At 34.1% G+C, this 19,989-nt stretch overlaps 2 protein-coding genes and 1 long non-coding RNA gene across 3 annotated transcripts; 2 read left to right on the plus strand and 1 right to left on the minus strand.

Annotated features, from left to right (window-relative positions):
- Window positions 1-2,454: 2,454 nt before the first annotated feature.
- LOC110228463 lies at window positions 2,455-3,361 on the plus strand. Its single transcript, XR_002332023.1, has 2 exons — window positions 2,455-2,793; window positions 2,873-3,361. It is a non-coding gene; the product is annotated as an uncharacterized LOC110228463 (long non-coding RNA).
- Window positions 3,362-5,494: 2,133 nt separating this feature from the next.
- LOC9311171 (tetraspanin-14) lies at window positions 5,495-12,669 on the plus strand. The gene is made up of 5 exons (XM_021024989.1): window positions 5,495-5,527; window positions 5,663-5,801; window positions 5,854-5,986; window positions 7,510-7,993; window positions 12,361-12,669. The coding sequence occupies exons 1-5, from the start codon at window positions 5,495-5,497 to the stop codon at window positions 12,643-12,645; spliced, it is 1,074 nt and encodes a 357-aa protein (XP_020880648.1). The 3' UTR covers window positions 12,646-12,669.
- Window positions 12,670-13,031: 362 nt separating this feature from the next.
- Window positions 13,032-16,094, minus strand: LOC9311172 (transmembrane 9 superfamily member 3). Its single transcript, XM_002876744.2, has 7 exons — window positions 15,863-16,094; window positions 15,583-15,623; window positions 14,865-15,450; window positions 14,633-14,770; window positions 14,394-14,550; window positions 13,832-14,316; window positions 13,032-13,548 (listed from the first exon to the last, which is right to left on the minus strand). The coding sequence occupies exons 1-7, from the start codon at window positions 16,012-16,014 to the stop codon at window positions 13,329-13,331; spliced, it is 1,779 nt and encodes a 592-aa protein (XP_002876790.1). The 5' UTR covers window positions 16,015-16,094; the 3' UTR covers window positions 13,032-13,328.
- Between the last annotated feature and the right edge of the window lie 3,895 nt (window positions 16,095-19,989).

A 19,989-nucleotide genomic window follows, 5' to 3' on the forward strand; every position in this document is an offset into this window, starting at 1 on the left:
ACCAATAAATTTTTCCATAAAAGAAGTGGATTGTTTAGTTTCCGACAAAAATAAAAAATTCGGCCGATGTTGTTTCCATAAATCCCGAAGATAACCGATAGTTGCCTTATTACCGAGTCCTTGACAATTCCAGCTTAAAACTTTTAGTTATCAACCTTTGGTCTCGGTGGCTTACCCCCACCCGTCGCTCCCTTCACCGTGCCATGGTTCGTCGGGATACTACCTTCAGTCCCTTGATCGCCCTCCTTAGTAGTAGTCCTCTTGCGAGGCGAAGTCAACAGCTGGACAATTCTCTTTTTTGAGCTTACCCCCTTAAGCAAAAGGGGACCTCTCTGCTTTCGACCTGTTTCTTTGGCATCCTCCGGATCTTCACTTTGCGCTTCAGCTACTTTATCTTGATCTGTCTCTTCCAAACCTTCCTCGACACCAAACTGCTCGCTGGTTGTGTCTTCCATTTCCTGATCAACATTCTGCTCCGGTGGACTGTGAACAGTTGTTGCAATATTCTTGTGGCTTCTCTTTTGTCGATATGTGATGTCTTGTTTAGGTTCTCTAAGTCTAAGATATTAACGTCAAAACTTAGGAGCGCTACACAATGTTTTATAGATTTCTAATGAACAACAACAAGGTTAAAAATCCAGAAAGATAATTATGATCAACAATGTGCATGATGCGGATATAAGAAGAGAATCTTAAATCACTTAAATATTCGCGAACACGATGACATTGGCATTGGGATACTTTTTGGTAAATTCGATTAACTCGAATTTTAATTATTTATTTTGGAGACTTAAATAATCATGATCTTGTTAAAAAAAAAATCATGATCATAAGTCTTAAATACACAATCACTAGAAATAGTTTTTCTTTAGATTATTTGGATTGTTTGGAAAGCTTCTAATGACAACGATATTCAAAGATCTCAAACGGAAATTTAAAGAATGCGGAAAGAGAGGTTTTAGGCTTTTGCTTATGTAGGTGTTGCAACTTGCAACTCAAACTTGGATTTTCAAACCTTTATTAGATTTTGAATCAAATTTTTATTGTTGAAAAATATAACTAATACATTTTTTTGTCAACAAATAACTAATAATATATGTAAATGCAAATAAGACATTATATATACCTGTATTGACAATTTTGTATACACATGCACACGACCAAAAGTACTAATTACCCCTTAAAAATATCATATATTGATGATATATGTTAACAGGCGCATTTACACGTCAACCTATAATAAATTAATGAAAGAGATTGTATATTGTTCTTTTAAAATCTTTAAAAATATATAAACATGCTATATTGCTATTGTCTCGGTGGTACAAATCATTAGTGTATTATATAATCTTAAATCCCGGTAGCGTCACACATTTTTCTGAGATCTGATAAAAAAAATTTGTTAACAATGCAATGATAAAATTTAGATACAACGATAGCCAATAGAGCTGGTGGTTCTTACCTAACCCTTGTTTCTTAGGCATGAAATGTTAGACTTCCCAATGTGTGATAAAAACATATTGTGATAAAAAAAAAGTGAATTCTAAAATAATGGAAATAGTAGGACTCTTATCATGGTTGTAATTTTTGGTTTTGTCTTTCTTCTTTGTCTAATTGTTATGACCATTGAAGCTCTATGTAGTGCCGTAGTTGAGAAATGTTTCAGCCTAATTTAAGTTGAGAATGAGATTTTGAGACTTTGACAGTAGCCACTAAACCTAATAAACTAATATTTACTTCCAATAAATTTAAAATGTAGTGGAGAAATCATTATTTCTTAAATGTGTGTAAAAGTCAATGGTCAAGCAAGCATGACTTGAAGTTCAAATGATTAAAAAAACTATTTGAAGAATCATTGTTGATTTAAATCATAGGTTCAGGTCAATAATAATTGGATAATATCTTTGAGAATGGAGACAAATGATAATATATATGATGTGAACTTATGTCAAATTTTTGTACCAAAGAAAAATGTTGTATACCAGTCAAAAGCTAGAGGCAAAAATATGTACGCATTAGGTATTATTTCATGTTATGCTCTAGATAATAACATTTCAAAAGAAAAAAAAAATGTGGCTACACTAGGTATTAATTTTTTTTTTAAAAAAAGATAATGGTGATTAATTATTTTAGTCTTTTTTATTAGTACTAGTGACATGCTAAATGTGATTGAGAAAAAGAATTGTCAATTAATTCGTTTAAAACATGCCTATAACCATAACAAATTTAGATATAGGCTTTCAATTATTAAAATCATTCAAAAACCTAGTCAATCTGATTAAATCTATATCTACTAAATCAACAGTCACTTTTTAAAAACTGCAAGTCTCTCCTTCTACCATGTGTGCTTAAGTCTTAAATTTTGCTCTTTCACTTTCAAAAACCAATTCTACTATTATTATCAACAGATAATCGACGGAAAAAAAAAATCAACAGATAATCTTTTGAAATTTTTTTGACAAAAGATAAAAAAACTTTGCACTTTTTTAGCAACTGCTCCTTTCCACGATCCTAAGATTCTTCACTTCCTCTCCCCTCTCTCAACCCTCTCCCACTTAATTTACGATTTCAATGGCAACCGTATAAACCATTCTCATGAAAGTAAAATCGATGCAATAACTTCTTCTTCTTCTTCTCATAACATTAGATCCGATCCATTCTTTCTTCTAAATATTTCTAACAGAGAAACGAAAGGATAACGAAAACAATGAAAGTTGAGACTTTTGCGATGCCTAATGTGACGGAAGATGTTAACTTCCCACGACACACTGAGTTTCGTCCACCTAATCGCTGGTATGAATATCATTAAATATTTGGCTTTGCTCTCCAGATTTGTTACGTTTTACTTGGTTTATCTTCTTATGCACACCAGCTGCTCGACAAAATGACCACAAGACTTTGCGAGAATCATATAAAAACAAAATGGATGCAGCTTAATAGAGGATGAATCAATTGTATGAACGTGGAATTCTGCCAACAATTTTGTATAGAGAAGCAACAAAACAACAAATGTTTTGGGGCTTTCAATTCAAAAGAAGAAGAAGAAGAAACAAAACAATTTGAGATCATGGGTGGCATGACATGGCATCTCTTCTTCCACGGTGTAGGGTGCAAAAGAATTTAAATGTGTAACCATCTTATATGTTCAAGTTTAAAATCGCTTTGATATGAAGGTTATTCATTTGTCCATCATTATTATTGTTGGCTCCGTATAGCTTTTCTTTCTCATCTATTCTTTCTCTTTTTTTCTCTATGTCTATGACAAGTTACTGTATTTATGTACGATCTCTGGCTGTATCAAAATACAATGGAAGTTTCCTAAATTTTGACACTTTTATATCACGATTTGGGTGAAGTTGAGGGAGATTTCTATTGAGTTACTGAGCATTCAATCAATGTATTAGAGACTCATTAGTGTAATAGTTGCACATTTTAAAGAAACAAAATACTATTGGCATTATTGTTTTCCCGTGCAAAGCACGGGCTGGTACTAGTAGAATAGTAAATTGAATGTCATGGGTAGGTTTAAATTTTATAAGAATTTCTAATATGAAACATTTAGTGTTTCGGATTTCGACATAGATTTTTAAACAAGATAGGAACGGTAAAACGAAGGATTTACTCATTAATAATCTAGTTTTAAAAAAAGTAATTGGGTTAGATTTTGTCAAAAATAAATGTTTGATTCATATCATTTTTTTTTATTTTCCAACCACACATGCTACTTGTTAGATTCACATCACCAATTAAAAATTATATATAAAAGAAAATAGGTGAAAAAGGAAACAAAAACACATGGAAATGCGAGGAAATATTGAAATATTTGTTTGTTATTTTGTAAATTTTTTTAATGCATTCATGTTAAAAAGTTATTTTTGACGGGAGGCTCGAGAGAGAGGGACCAAAGCTGTCGTGAATGGCACGCATTTCTTTATCCACTTTTCTCTTTTTACACTGTGTTCAAATGATTGGTGAGTACTCTGTTTTTGTTTCCTGTTAAATTCTTGTCAAAACATTCTGCTTTTTAACTTTTTTTTTTTACTGAAAACAGTAAACACTGTCTCTTTTTGTACACGTGGCATAGTTACTACCATGCAATTCCTTTTAATTTTGAATAACTTTTACATACACATGTTATATAAATTTGTCAAATTTGTGGACACGGTTCCTTTCTCTCCTCTCAAAAGCTCTCCCTTCTCTCTAGAAACAGATCTAGAGCGCAGTTTGCGTTGGCTGACTCCGGTGGCTTCCATAGCGTCGGAGTTAGGCCCCTCTCGCTCTCTTGTAAAGTTTATGGTTATTTGGGTAGAGTGAATAGATGGTGGATTCTCTCGTGAAGTTGATGTATTTGGAGATTCACGGCCGAGATATGACGGTGAACTAGTTTTGTCAGTTTTATGCTTGTGTTTAGGTCAAGATCTGGTGGTGGACCTGTCTTCGGAGAGGTTTTGTGGCGGATATAGTGGTGGTGAGGTCTTGGGCTGCCTTTGTCTTTGGAGGTTGTTCCTTCCTCGCTGGATCTGAGCATCTTTGGCTCTGTTTTTGCGTTGTCTTGATATCTCGTATCTCTTATGCTTCAGTCTTTGCGAGAGAGTGTTTATATTTGCATGTCTATGAATGGTTCTTAGATGGTTTATGTCGTTTTTGTGGCTGGTCGTCTCTGTTGCTAGTAGTGTCCTTTGCTCCGGTCTTTTGTGTTTTAGCCTTCGTCTCGTTTAGCCTCTTACAAGGCGTGGTGGTTGCTTTCGCTTCTGTCCGGTTCGATCTCCTGCCGTTTATCTTCTTCGGTGTGGTCCGGATCAATTTGGTTCTCTCCTTGTCTCTACTCTAAAGATCTGATCGAGATCTCATCTGTTCTTTGGCTGGTTTCCTTCGAGGCGTTTAACAATCATAAACCTTTGATTTCGCCGTTTCCGGGAGTGTAGGTGTGACATAGTTGTCATTGGCCTAGTTCTTTTCTCGCCGGTCTGGATTCCTCAGAACTCTTCTATGTGAGGTAGTCTGTTGGAACTTGTTTTTGACAAAATGGTTTTGACCATTGTTACGGTGGATTTTCCGGTGAAGACGTTCATCGGAATGACCGGTTCTTGGGCACGATGGAATCATTGTTGCGAGCACTACGTGATGGTGTATTGGAATGTCAAAAACGGAGTTCGTTTGAATGAGAAATAGAAGTCCAAAGTAACTTGCTTGCTTAGCTTGGAATTTTGACTTAAAGTCAAAATTGTATACTTTGGAAGTTAGAGGAGAAATCCAAACATACATGGGTTGGATTTGAGATTTGAAATTTGGGAAATGGGCTTACAACCCATATAATTATTTTATTTTCCCAAATTTATTTTGATTTAAATTAGTGATTAAATCAAAAATATCTACCTTAATGATTGTGTGTAATCAATTGAGACAATTAGGGTCAAAAACGTTTTTGACTTTATCGTGAGATTTAAGTCTCTTGATTGTGTCATTAAGGTGATATATTCTCCTTTTTGATGCCATGGACGTGGAGTTCTTGTGCTATAAAGTCATGGTCATTGTCTCTCATTCTACGCATCGTTCACCAACATAATCTCCTTCCTCTTCTTCTCTTTTCTAGTTTGAGTCTGAGAGTACAACACAAGGCTAGTGTTCGATTAGCTTTTGATTTGAGTGTTGCAATCAAAAGGAGAAACAGTTTTATCCTGGGACTCTAATTGTCATCAAACCGACACACTACGGGGCGATTTTTGAGTTAAGGAGAGAGATCATCAACGTTCTCGACTCTGTTTACCACCGTGAATCTTCGTTCTTCAATCATCCTTTCGGTATTTTTGATTTTTGATACTTGTTCTATGTTATTTGTTTTACAAATATTAGATTGTGCCCTTATTGAAATATTAAGGTATTACATAGTCTTCATCGTAATAGGTGGTACCGCTGTCCGTTTGGTTGGGAGTTCCTTATCCCCTACGGAGTGGCTCGTTGTAAAGCTCTTCTTTTCTTTTGTTTGGTAATGTGGTTGACGAGATGTTGTGGTTAAATGTCGGCTTAGTGTGGATTGCTTCTTAGTTTCAGTTTCGGACTTATTCCCTGTTTGTTTTAGGCTTGTTTTTCCTTGTTGTTCTCTTTCTTTTATGGTTCCGGATGAGTAGTTCATGCCGGCTTCGTTTCCCTTAAAACTATAGGGCTTTAGCTTCCTGTATCACTCTCGGGCTTTGGTTTCCCATATCACTCTTGGGCTTTATTTCCGGTTTATCCGGCTTTGTATTTTTATTGTAACATCTTTCGTATAATATAAAACATTCCAGTGAAAAACAAAAAAAAAAAATTTGTCAAATTTATTACAACCTTTGTTTGTTTTAAGAATTGACCAAGTGTGAAAAGTATTTTAGGTGTTGGCCCGTCAAAGCGATATCATAATTATTACCATCAATCCCAAAGATGTGATTTTTTTAAAAATAGAATCAAACTTAAAAATTGTGTTGGAGAAATCATGATTTCGATCATCCTATAAGTAGCACTAGCCCTGGGCATAAAAACCCAAACCGAACCGAACCGAACCGAAACTATCCGAATGTTTTGGTTTCGGGTGTCACAAAATAACCGAATGATTCTCTTTCTAAACTATCCACGAATATCGGTTATTAACCGAACCGATATCCATGGATATCCGCTTTAAACCAAACATAATTTATTTATGAGGCCTAAAGCCCATTTGTCTTCCCTACCCAACTTACCCAACCCATTGCCTAATCCCTACCTTACTTACCCAACCCATTAAGCCCAAGCCCATTGTGTGATTGTGTCACAGGGAGAGAAGAATGGAAGATCAACTCAAGGACTTGAAGATGCTTGTAGAATCTAATAATCTTTTACTCTATCTTTCTCTCTTTCTCTCTTTCTCAAGTCTCTTTTGAACTTGATTATTTTATTTTGTTGCGGTCTCAAGTCTAAACTCTTAAGTCTCTTTGAAGTTTGAACTTTGTTATTTTGTTGCGGTCTCAAGTTTTATTTGGATAATGGTTCGGTTATTTGGATAGTTCGGTTATTTGAGGGTAAATAACCGAACCGAACCATATCCGAAAGTATTTCGGTTATTTTTTGGTTCTCTTCCCAAGTATCCAAACCGAACCGAACCGAAAACTAACCGAACCGAACCGAAAATAGTTCGGTTCTCTTATGGATGCTAAGTGCCTAAAACCGAATAACTAAATAACCGAATAACCGAACCGAACCGAACCGAATAACCGAACGCCCAGGCCTAAGTAGCACCCCTGTCTTTTTGTTTAGTCTTCTACCTCTGACATAACATCGGATTGTTGTTTAAGGCCAATTACGATACGGCCCACAATTACTTCTGAATTTTTGTTCCTTTTTTATTCTGAAAATATCAAATTTTCTTTAATCTTTTTTTGGGATGAATTTTCCACGTGTCAATATTTGATTGCATAAGTAACTTGTATAAATGAATTCGTACAAGGGATTTGATCATACGAAAATCAAATCAGTCCTTAAAGTTGTCCAATAATGAAGTCAAAGCCAAAAGTCATGGAATCTAGTCGCCGGAATCTTCTTTCCGATCATCACTTTCATTCTCTCAGCTCCTCTCGTCGGCCACGCCTTGTATCTCTTCTGCATGCGTAACGACCACGTTTTCTACCGAAGCAGCTTCCAAAGTATGTCACGTGTACAGACACTCGTCAGCGTCTCTCTCCTCGCCTTGTTCCTCCTTAGCAACATCGCTATGTTTCTCCGACCACGACGGCTTAGCTACTTTCTAGTTATTGTCTTCTTCGTCGGCTTTGCTTACGCCGGTGTGTACAAGATGGAAAGCCGGCGGTTTCCTCCGACTCCAATATGGTTCAAGGGAGAATATAGGAATGGACAACGTAGGTCAGAAGAATATCAAGTGGTTAAGATTGAACAAAGTCAAGGACGCTTGCAAAGAGTTCACTTGCGGTTTGTCGACAGCTATGACTTGCCACCGTATGATAGAAGATTGTTACCATCCGTTAAGGTACTTACGAATCAATTAATCCTTTTTTAGAATAATAATAAGTACTTTGATATTTATCAAATCTAATATAGGTATCAGTTTGTTAAAATCTTAGATGGGATTTTGACTTTATTTAGACATACCTTTGATTTTAAAAAAATGATTTTAGTTCGATTTTTATACCTTTTCAGTTCGGTTCGATCATACTCCCAATGTTCCTACAAGTTTGATGTGAAAGTGCAAGAGCTATCGTATGTATGGAAACTAGTTCATGGTGTACGTCAGAAACTGAGTCAAGAACTGAGACACATGTTTCTTCAAAAACTCTTTTGATTAATAGAAAATACGTTTATAAGGTCCTCCTTAAACTATTTTCTATTCTCTCAATCTCTCGTTCTTAGATCACAACCCGATCAAGAACTCTCTCAAGATAAACCCCTTAGCCCTCTTAAGCATTATTCTTTCTTACAAGAAACCCCATAATTTTAATGTCTAAGAATTCTCGTGCTCTTGTGCTGAGCTTTTCTAAAGCCTAAGCACCCTATTTCTACTAAATAGGTCGTGGCTATACAACAAGCCGATTTCCTATTCTAACACTAATATGAATAGACAATTTCCTTTTTCTTTAAGGATTAGGAAATTGTCCTTTCTCTTCATGTTTCCTTTTCCTCCTATGAAAAGGAAACTCTTCAGTCTTCTAAAATCTTCTCCAAGCTTCTAGTATCCACAACCAACCGCCATAGACCGACTTTACCAATTTTCCAAATACTTGCTTCACGTAATTCTGTTCTGTTGAACTACTTCTTGTACTACTCTGAACTAGTTCAACGACTACTTCAATAGCTTTATCTTCACTTTTCGCCTTCTATAAATGTCGCTTTCTGTTTCTCTTCATCTTGATATAAAACTCATTAAGAATACATCAATATGTTGTTCTACTATTTTGGGTTTGTTCCACAAAGATTGATTTTCTATATTTTTTTATTATTTTTAGTTAATTGATATTAATAAATCGTATATTTCAAGACGTAATGACTAACTGTTTCAGATTACTATTGGTTCATAGTTTATTAAAAATGTTTAATAAAAATAAATAATTAAACAATGATTGTTTCTTAAAATTTGTGAAATCTCTAGAAAATCAATCTTGTAGGAACATAGGGAGTAGATTTTTAGGTAGAGAGAACAAAAAATAATTTAACCAAATTAAGATTTGATTAGTTTAGTTTTAAGAATTTATCCAAATTAGTGGTCACCCTTTTTCATATATCATGATATGAAGATGTTCTTGTGTTCGAATCTGTATGCTGTTTCTTGTTTTCTACAATCTAAGTGCATATTTCACAACAATTTCTGTTTTATACATCTTAATATATATTGATTTTACTCTTAAAAACTTTAAAATATGATGTAGGTCTAGAATGGTAGTAGTTTTTAAAAGAATTGTTGGTTTATGTTTTCCAATTTTTATTTATTTATTTATCCAATTTCCAGTTTGTTTTTTAATATTTGAAGCCGTGATATGCAAGGCTTAATACTAGTACTAAACCCTAATAAGATATGACGAAAGAGAAAACCATTATTTATATATTACTCTTTCTGTTTCAAAATATAAGGCGTTTTGGAGAAACTTTTTTTTTTCAAAATATAAGTCGTTTTCAAATTTCTATGCAAATTATATATTATTTTAATATTTAATAATTATTTTTATTATGCAGTCTCTTTTATAGGGGTGTCAAGTTGGTTAAACCAAACCAAACCAACCAATATCTATATTGATTTAGTGTTTAACTAGGATCGGACCCGCGATCCACCGCGGGAGAATATTGATTTACATACGTTGCGTTTAATATTGTGTGTGTTTTTTAGTAGAACGAATCGTGTAGTATACTTATAAATATTCATAATAACGAATTGTAGAGAAAATGTAAAATTGTTTATAAATATACCCATCGTATTAATTATGATTTACAAAATAGAATTTTGTGTTTTAAAATTCTAAAATTAGACGATTCATGGGAATTAGAGCAGTCAAAATAAGTCAAAAACCGCGGGTCGAGCCCACATCATCTCACTATGGGGCAGATTTGAGAAAATATATTAAACCCGCAAATAAGCAGGCCACATGGATTAATTCGCAGTGGGTCATAGGTTTAATCAGTTTTCATCCGCGGGTTGGCGGATCAGCCCGCATATTAGTATTTATTGATAAAATTATAATTTATTCAACATGTGGTAATTTAAACAAACTTTTAATAGTATTTTGATTTATTTATTTATTTTAGTAGTATTTTAAATTTTGGTTACTTTAAAATTATTTAAACAAAATCCATAGACAATCCCGCAAATCCGCACATTCGCGGGACGGGTTTGTATTTCATATATGCTACCCGCGGGTCGTGCGGACCGACTAACTACAAGTCAAAATATTTTTTGTCTATCGCAAAACGGACTTAACGGGACGAATCAACTCGCTTTGACAGTTCTAATGGGAATATTATTTAGTCATACAACAAAATGAAGTTTGGACATAGTAATAAAAGAATATGTATCTTATTTGTTAGATGAGAGATTGAAAGATGAAGTATAATGATTAAAAATTAATTTTTTTTTCATGATTCACAAAATTTAATAAATACTTATCATCTTGTTGAATAATTCTAAAATCATATTCAAGAAATCTTTATAAATTGAAAATTAAACTTCTTTGGTAAGCTATAGGTATGAAAATATCATAATTTCGATTAATCTAATTAAATTAAAATTAGTTACATGGATTTCATATCTATTTAATTTACACGACCAAAATAAAAATATCTATTTAATTTACACGACCAAAATAAAAATATCAATTTAATTTATAAAACAGATGGGTTATTTGTGATAAATTTTCTAGAAATCTTTAGAAGCAAGTAAAATATCTTTCAATTAATGATAATTGGCTAAAATGAGCGAAATTAATGACAAAAACGTTGATTGTTATGGAATTAGTCCCAAAAATATATGAACAAATTTATTATACGTAATTAATGTATAATATTGTTTGGAATATGCTTTTATTATTATTAGTTACCATAAGTACAATCAGATTTTATTTGATTTCCATAAATATTTGTTTTTATTTCAATTTTTCATTATTAATTCGAATTTATATTCCAAAAAAATTTCAAAGATCCGATTTCAGAATTTCGGGTCAATTTTCTGATTTTAACCCGATCCATTTTCAATTGTACTTCTCTTTTAATAGTATAGAGATGGTTAATGAATCAATCCAATTCATTTAGCAAATGGTTTGGATTAACCCATAACTCATTTAAATGAATGGATTAATGGATTTAATGAGTTGATCCATAACATAGTTTTCTTATAATTTAAATCCTAATTAATTGATAATTAGTAACTATCATGTTACCACCACCATCATCATCAACACTCCATCATCATCTTCATCACTCCATCATCATCAATTCACCACCATCATCATCATCGTCGTCGTCGTCATCATCACAATCACCATCACCATCACCATCACCATCACAGTCGTCGTCGTCGTCGTCATCGTCGTCATCGTCATCGTCGTCGTCATCGTCATCGTCGTCGTCGTCGTCGTCGTCATCGTCATCGTCACCGCATCGTCATCGTCATCGTCATCGTCATCGTCATCGTCATCGTCATCAACATCATCAACTAATTTGATCATCACTCACCATAGCGAAATTTCGTCATAGAGTGTAGTCGAAATTGTCATTATCAATGCCATCGAAATACTTGTATCTATGATCATTGGTTCATAAATTGATCAAAAAAAAAGGTTTACGCTTGCAACACGGTTACACTAACGCAATCGACAGTTCGACACGATGTCCCAAAACGACGACCAAAGACTCCATGAGTGGCGATGAGGGATTCGAGTGTCAGTGGCTTTGCCGGTGAACGGCGTTGTTGGCTTCGTCGTTTAACGTTGTCGATGGATTTGCCGGTGAAACCATAAGATTGAGAGAGATCGACAGTGAGAGATTTGACGCCGAGAGAGATCGAAGGTTAAGCGATTTAAGAAAATTATGTTTGTTTCGGTTTACTAAAATCGGTTTAGCTATTCAATTCGGTTATATTTGGTTTATATATTTGATATTCAATTATTTAATTTTTATTGGTTTGGTTATGGATAACCTATTAATCCATTTTAACCAAACCATTTCAATCCAACTCATGAAACTCATTAAACCATTTAATCCATTAATCCATTAATATCCAAATTTTCAACTCATTAGATCTATGAGTTGGATTGGTTTGGATTAATCCATCAATTTAAAACCATTTTGACACCCCTATTCTTTTATGATTGGCTGAACTTTTAAAAAATAGATCTTTTTGTTGTTGTTGTTTAGACTGGATGCTGCAGTCGGCCAGGGAGTTGCAAGCTAGAGACGGTCAACGCATCATTGTGGGTTACAAGAAATCGTCAAAGACCACCGTTAGAAACGGCAATGATCTACGGTCGTTACAGTGGCAATGCAGACATAAGGGATTATTACGACATGTGGAGACACGAGTTGAGTGTGTTGTACTATGATTGCATGACTTGTCAGGTCAGGATCATTAAGTCTCCACGGCTGCGCAAATGGTGGCACTTCGGTGTTTTCTTGTCATCCCTCACTTCTTTGTTTAGATAGATCACAAAAACATATTTCTCATAAATTTTTAATCGAATAGATTAGCTTTTGATTTAGGGTTTTGGTTCATGAAAATTATCTTTATATATTAAAAAAAAGGATACAAAAGTTAATTAATTACCAAAAAGAAGACAAGTCCCTAAAGTAGTAGAGAAGACAGAAAGAATTCACCTAAACAAACATAGTTTCGTCTCTAAATCATACTCCTCTGTTTCAAAATATATGATGTTTTAAAGATTTTTTTTGTTTCAAAATATAAGATGTTTTAGGATGTTTTACACATTTCTATACAACCTTTAAATACATTTGATATGTTATGACTATTTGTATTATGCAGTATTTTATATCATTGGTTAGATTTTTAAAAATTAAATATTAAATAATAATTTTAAAAGCAACAATAAATTTATTAAAAGATGTGTTTTTAACTTAAACATCGTATATTTTAAAACAGAGGGAGTATCACAAAAAAACAAACTGACACAAGACATTATAACAAAAGGAAAAAAAAAAGCTTAAGCACTTTTTGGGTAAATCGCCCTAAGAAAATGTGATCATAGAGCGATTTTGGTATTCGGTTTCTGGCTTCGAAGAAGTCTTCTTCTTTATCTACCTAATGACAGATTATCATCTTCTTTGTTCTACCAAAAATCGTAAGGGAAGGTGGATTGGCAGCAACAGTTTTACTCGCATTTAATCGACCGGTAAATGTGGCGGACGAAGAGGAGAGCAGCGCGGAAGCCAACAGTTCCAAGCATGAGGAAGAAACCGTAACAAATGCAAGCCATGTAACCGAAGAAGAAGGATGTTTGCATGAAACCGGACATGTCTGATCTTGCGTAGTAATAGTATAAGCAGTAAGCGTAGATGAACAGACCAGTCGATCCACCACATAGGAATGATCTGCAATAAAGAATATTAAAAACTATAACAATGTAGCTTTATTATTACCAATCAAATTCGGATTTAAAATCTACGGAAAGATTTAGTAAATGTGCCTATCAGGTTTAACCGAAACCCTACCTAAGAAACCAGTCCGAAACAAGTATATAAAAGAAAAACCGATTGTGACTCGAAACACAAACCATAGCAAATCTAAGCTATTTGTATTCGGTATTACCATTTGGTTTCTATATTCCATATATCAAAAACCGAAATGAAAACCAGATTGGGTGGAAAAATGTACCTCCACCACCATTCATGATCTTCAGCAGCGAGTTGGAAGTAAGTAAGGGCAACTGTTATAAAAGCAGTGACGATCAACAGGATGATGAAGACGATGAAGAGGATGCTGTAAATGGTGTAGATACGATGGCCCCAAACACTGGCAAAGATGTAATATAGCTCGATGTAGATGGCACTGAAAGGAAGAAATCCGGCCATGGCCATCTGAGGTATAGCACTCCTGTACCATGGGAGTGGCGGGATCTCCCGAGGATACTTAGTGGTGCGGACTGGAGCTTGGAACTCAGCTTTGCTGTTTTTACCGGCAATACCACCCAACACAAGTAAAGGTGAAGTGACTAGTGTCCATATGAGGACGATCACTACAATGGTTCCAAAGGGAAGAGCGGCAGTTGCACTGTAGGCAATTGCAACTGTGTTTAGGAAACAGAAGGTGAGGAATAGTGGGCCACAGAAGAGACCTCCCGTAAGCAGCAAATTTCTCACCTGCAAAGGAAGAATGTTGAGAAATGAAAAGCTTATCACTTTATGCTGACAAGAGTTAAGGGAAAGGGTTTACATACCCAATTCTTTCCTTCGAGTTGACAGTAGAAAGAGGAGGCAGTGTATCCGGCAATTCCAGATGTGAGAGCGTAGATCACGACCAAAGCGGTGAAGAGTGCTCCACGGTTGTATGGATAGAACACTCCAACAAGTGAAAGCATGAAAATGAAGATGGTCCTGATGACATATGAGGTATATAACAGTTAGTAATGGTAAAGAATAACTAAAGATAAACGAAGGAAGCTGAAAAGAGACTTACAGAGTGAACAACTGGGTACCGCTGCCGAGAGATGCAGCAAAGAGAGATTTGTGCTTTGGGAAACGGAAGACATCTCCGTGAATGTATTTCCATCCAGTTTCCTCTTGATCATCAGCAGCTTCCTCATCTTGAGCATACCTTTGAAAGTTGGGGAAAAAGTTAATATTTGGAAACAAAAGTGTGCATCGATGAGTCAAGCGCGAAGAGTAACAAGTTAGCATTCAAAACTTACTTCATGAAATCATTCTTGAGAACCCGCATCAAGATGGTTGCAAGGAAACCAGTCAAAAGGAGGACAGTGACGCAGGAGTTAATAATGGAGAACCAGTGGATTTCCAAGTGATGTGGAAGAGAAGAAGACATAGCATACTTGTCCATTCTTTTCTCAAAAGGAGTCTCAGTTTCCTTCCATTTCACAGTGTACATAAACTCAGCATCGACTTCCTTATCCTCAGTAAGATCCACAAGCGAATGAGGATCCATTCTAGCATTGATTTCAATCACTCTATCCTTGTTATACAAAATCTCAAATTGGATGTGCTTGTAGAGGAAATATTTGAACTCGCTCGGATCAGATTTGCTCTCTTTGTCAACCTTTCCAATGAATCCCCAGATAGGCAAATCATCATAATACATCTGAAAGTAATAATCTTTTTCAACAGCTCTTCGAAACTGTTCGACTTGTTCTCTGCTAAGCTTCTTTCGGCAGTAAACATCTGAGTCTTTCTCCTCTCTAAAGTTAAGCTTGTATGGAGCACTAACAAGCCTATCCCCATTCAAAACCTCACCAAGAGCTTCCTTCTTATCTTTCACACCATCTACACAAACCAAAAACAATCATATGACACCAAAATACACAAATCTGAAAAAAGAGAGTGAAAACTTCACATAACAGAAACAACATTGAGCTTATTTCGCAATTTCAGGTAGATACAAAAGCGTGCTCGTACCTGGAATACAAAATGGGAGATCGAAATAGCGATACGTCTCACTGCAACAATCATCAAACACAAGTTAAACCAGTCATATAACAATGAAATCGAAGATCTATCACAACAATTCTTGAATTATATATCACACATTTAGAACACGAACCGAAGTTTTCAAGGTCAGATACAAAATTCGATACAATCGCAGCTTCTACAGCGATCAATTTACCACTCATCAATGAGAATCACAGATCTAAGCAACAAAGCTACCGACACGGAGCTAGATTAGAATTCGAATTACCTGGGATTGTGAAACGGACCGACTTTGTTGGCGTAGAGAGGAACGGAGTCGCCGTCCTTGTAACGGTGGTCTGAGGCATCGGATCTGACATTTCCGGCGCCGGAGAAGATGAGAGCTCCGATAAAGAGGAGCAGCGACGTTGGTAATCTCATGATGGTGTGTTTATGTGAAGGAAGAAAATCGTGAGATCTGAGTTTTTTTTTTGGTTGGGTGAGATCTGACTTTGCTTTATATTTTGTGAGCAACGCCTATGGCAATAGGACGATAATAATATTTTTATTTATATATCTCTTTTTTTTTCTACTTTTTAACGAATTTTCTTATACAAAATAACTTTATGCATATAAGAAAATATTGCGATAAAAAAGCGTTATGTAAGAAAAATTTAATTTAATTTTCCTGTGACATTCTGATATTTTTATGTACTTTTTAACTGATTCATAATTTATCTATATTTTATTTTTGGTTATTTTCCTAAGTGTTTTATATTAATTCATATAATATTTAAATGATTTAATTATGGATGTTATACGTTTCCAAAGAAACTTGTGAATAGTAGATAAAAGGCTAAGGCAGGTGATAACCTGAAGCAATAAAACTTTCTATAATCGATTTTTTGTTACAATTTCGTTATATTTATTTTTCTAAATAAGTAGAGAGTCAATTTTTCTAAATAAGTAGAATTTTCTATAGGTAGGGTGATTCTCTCGTTCTTGTGTTTTCTTTAGAGAGTCAATTTCGATTCTTTATAGGGTTTCTAAGGCATTTTATGTGAGTAACAATCATTTGTAATGTTCTTTTTTACTCTTTAACAAACTCATGATGATGTAGACAAAGATTAAAATCAGTAGTGGCTTATTTAGGAAATTGAACAAAGCAAAGCGAATCAAACTAAATTTCATCAAGTGAAATATGAACGGAATTTTATTATATAACATGATTGATGTAGTTATTTATGTACAGGATTATTTGAACTAAACTCAATTCTTTTGCAACCAAACCGAATAAAGCGAACACTATAAATTAATGTTATCTAAATATATAGAAAATACATTCAAATATATTGATTTTTATCATGATTTTTTTCCATCTAAAATCCAATGGAATCCGACCGAAACTGAAATTTTGTCAAACTGGACTGAATTATCCACCCTAATCTCGTAAACATTTCAACTTTCAATTTTCAATTTTCAAATTCAACGTTGCGGCATATTATTTTGTACATGTCACCCCCATATAAAAATACTCCATCATAATTCATAGGCTTTCTAATGATCTTTTCCCCATGTTAAAAGTACAAGGGTGATTAGATAACTCACGCCTAACGGGCTTATTCAATTCAATATGAGACAAAGGCCCAAACTTCAAATGAGTCCCCATATTATTTTGGGACCTTTATCGGACCAATTACACTACACACCTATGTGTTTTCTATGTCACGGTATCAAGTATCAACTATAAAGTATCGTTATATTTTTTTTTAAAGAAAAACTATATGTTTATTTGCAAGCTTCTGTTATATTATAAGTTTTATATGTTTTTTTTTAAAGAAAAACTATATGTTTATTTGCTGTTATATTATAAGTTTTATATGTTTTTTTTAAAGAAAAACTATATGTTTATTTGCAAGCTTCTGTTATATTATAAGCTTTAGTTTGTATAAACAAACTAGGCCTGGACGTTTGGGTATTCGAACCGAACCATTCGGTTCCAGGTATTTTGATTCTGAGATTTAGAAATCATATTGGAATCAAATCAAAATCGGTTCGGTTCTGATTCGGTTCCTATTTGGTTCGGTTCGGTTTGGTTCGGATAGTAAATGTTGGAACCGAGTAGGAACCAAATTGTTTCGGTTATTTTTGGAACCGAAAATAACAATAGAATTACAATGCAAAATTCAAATGCAATTGTGTAAGTATGCAATACAACATCACATATTAGTCATCATACCATTACAAATCCAAAAAAATTGATGAAACTTGGAAAGTATTAGGTCAAAAGACACCTAAAGTTTCAAAGATACCACAAACATAAGTTTTAAAGCCACCAAAAAAACCCCGAATTTTAATTCTGTTTCAAATTACAATCTTTTGCTTCTTCTTCTCTGCAAAGATTGTATCAAAAAAACACCACAAAACCTGAAATAAAATGCACAACAAGACTTTTAATTCAATCAATGAAATGAAATTTGAATCACAGAGCATAGTAGGATTTTTAGGTTTCGGCGCAGAGAAGAATATATAAGAGGCTAAGAGAGACTTTGAGTTAAGTTTATGGTGGGCTATCAAGCTTGGGTAGTTAGGTTTAGGATTATATGAGTTTGGAACTTTGGGTTATATAAATATAAGTTAATGGGCTATATTTTTCGGGTACCCGAATGGATATCGGTTCCTACCCGAAGCGAACCAATATCCATGGATCTTTGATTCAAGATCCAATCAATATTTTCACTAGAACCGGAACCGAACTCATCGACTTTGGTTCGGTTCGATTTGGTTCTATGTAGATCCATATTTTTGCCCAGGCCTAAAACAAACCATGCCAAAAAATGACGAGTTCAGATGCATAATCTTTTGGACATACTTGATTGGATCTAATTGGTAGTTCCATTTGACTTAACTAATTTATACCCTTATCTTAGACAACCGAAAATATTATAATTAATTTACGGATGTCAGATGATAGTTACTTGAAAACTTAAGTATACGAATTCGATCTCGATTTGACTTACTAGGTTTCAATATATTTGTTAAAATCTCTATGTGACATTTGGGATCAAAGGTTTGGTTACCACCTACCATTACCAATCAATTTATAATCAAAGCGATCATTATTTTTAAGAAGATTTACATTGACTTGTATTCCTTAATACTTTAGAGTTGAAATCCTAGAGTTGAAATCCAACAAACATGCCAGCACAACTCCCTAACTCCTGGTTCTAGATAATCAAAACAAACCGCAAAAGACAATATGAACCCACACATCGACTAGTGATTCCTCTTATATGATCTATTCCTACATACATCTACACATTTATACAATGCTATTTTCGTTAAAACTAATGATTTTGTATTTGACGAATATTGTTAGATTTTATAGGCGACATAAATTATTTGATGGTATCGTAAAAATGTCATTTTCCAGAATACAATTGAGAACTTGATACTATATTTTTTTGGTAATTTGAGATTCAAAACTTTTAACTTTTTTTATTTCAAATCTCGTATATCCAATTTTGGTCCCTTTTACAAAGACATCATTTTAAACTTAAAAGATGAGAAAATTAGCGGAATGCAAGGCTAAAGGGAAACCCAACAAGTAAGCATGAATGATGATACTTGGCTTAATCAAGTATGGACGACATCGGTCAAGGAATGTTGTTGGAGAATTGAATATACCCGGAACCAAGTTGAGAGAAATGACTCTTCCCTCCGTTGTTGAGATGGATGTGAAATGAGAATCCTTGATGCCAACTTGTTTCTTATTTGATGTGAAATACTTTTGCATTTGACTCTTCTCATTTGATGTGAAATAAGAATACATGAGTGTTTATGCATAATTATGCATTTGATATTTGTGTTGGGGATATTTTTCCACATATTTTCAAAACCATAAACACGTCAAACTACACAAAGTAAACACACACATATGATTTTTTTTTTTTGAATATAATGTTAAATTAAATTCAAAAGAAAAATATCGTCTGTACATCGAGTGCAATGTGTGTTTGAGAAAGCTTAATACATAACTTTATCAGACTTTGTTTATAAAATTAATTTCTTGCCGCAAACCAGATTTAGAGATCCATATCGTATCTTCTGTCTCCGCTTGTATTTATAATATCACACATATCAAAATCTACGCATTATAGACTCGATGAATGTATTTGACTAGGATATGACCCGCGGTACACCGCGGGTTAATTATTTGATTTTTTATTTTTATAAATTGATGAATTTATTGTGTATAATATTTTTTGTTGTATACCGCGGGTAACATGCGTTGTATCTAAAATAAAAAAATTTAAGTTGTATTTGTTTTGTTTAGTGTTTAAGATTGTATAATTGTATTTTGATTTGTTATTTATAGGATTTCACCTGTGGTATATTGTCTCGTATTAATATGAC

The sequence above is a fragment of the Arabidopsis lyrata genome (genome assembly GCF_000004255.2).
Source record: "Arabidopsis lyrata subsp. lyrata unplaced genomic scaffold ARALYscaffold_5, whole genome shotgun sequence".
NCBI classification, from domain to species: Eukaryota; Viridiplantae; Streptophyta; class Magnoliopsida; order Brassicales; family Brassicaceae; genus Arabidopsis; species Arabidopsis lyrata.

What these genes read in the sequence shown, in the direction of transcription:
- LOC9311171 (XM_021024989.1), top strand. Translation starts at nt 5,495, where the DNA reads ATGGACGTGGAGTTCTTGTGCTATAAAGTCATG. An exon ending in TCTTGTGCTATAAAGTCATG is followed by an intron (nt 5,528 to 5,662) that starts GTCATTGTCTCT and finishes TGCAATCAAAAG; the next exon opens with GAGAAACAGTTTTATCCTGG. An exon ending in CTCTTCTTTTCTTTTGTTTG is followed by an intron (nt 5,987 to 7,509) that starts GTAATGTGGTTG and finishes CCAATAATGAAG; the next exon opens with TCAAAGCCAAAAGTCATGGA.
- LOC9311172 (XM_002876744.2), bottom strand. Translation starts at nt 16,014, where the DNA reads ATGAGATTACCAACGTCGCTGCTCCTCTTTATCGGAGCTCTCATCTTC. An exon ending in GGTACCCAGTTGTTCACTCT is followed by an intron (nt 14,551 to 14,632) that starts GTAAGTCTCTTT and finishes ATATGTCATCAG; the next exon opens with GACCATCTTCATTTTCATGC. An exon ending in AACTCGAAGGAAAGAATTGG is followed by an intron (nt 14,317 to 14,393) that starts GTATGTAAACCC and finishes CTTCCTTTGCAG; the next exon opens with GTGAGAAATTTGCTGCTTAC.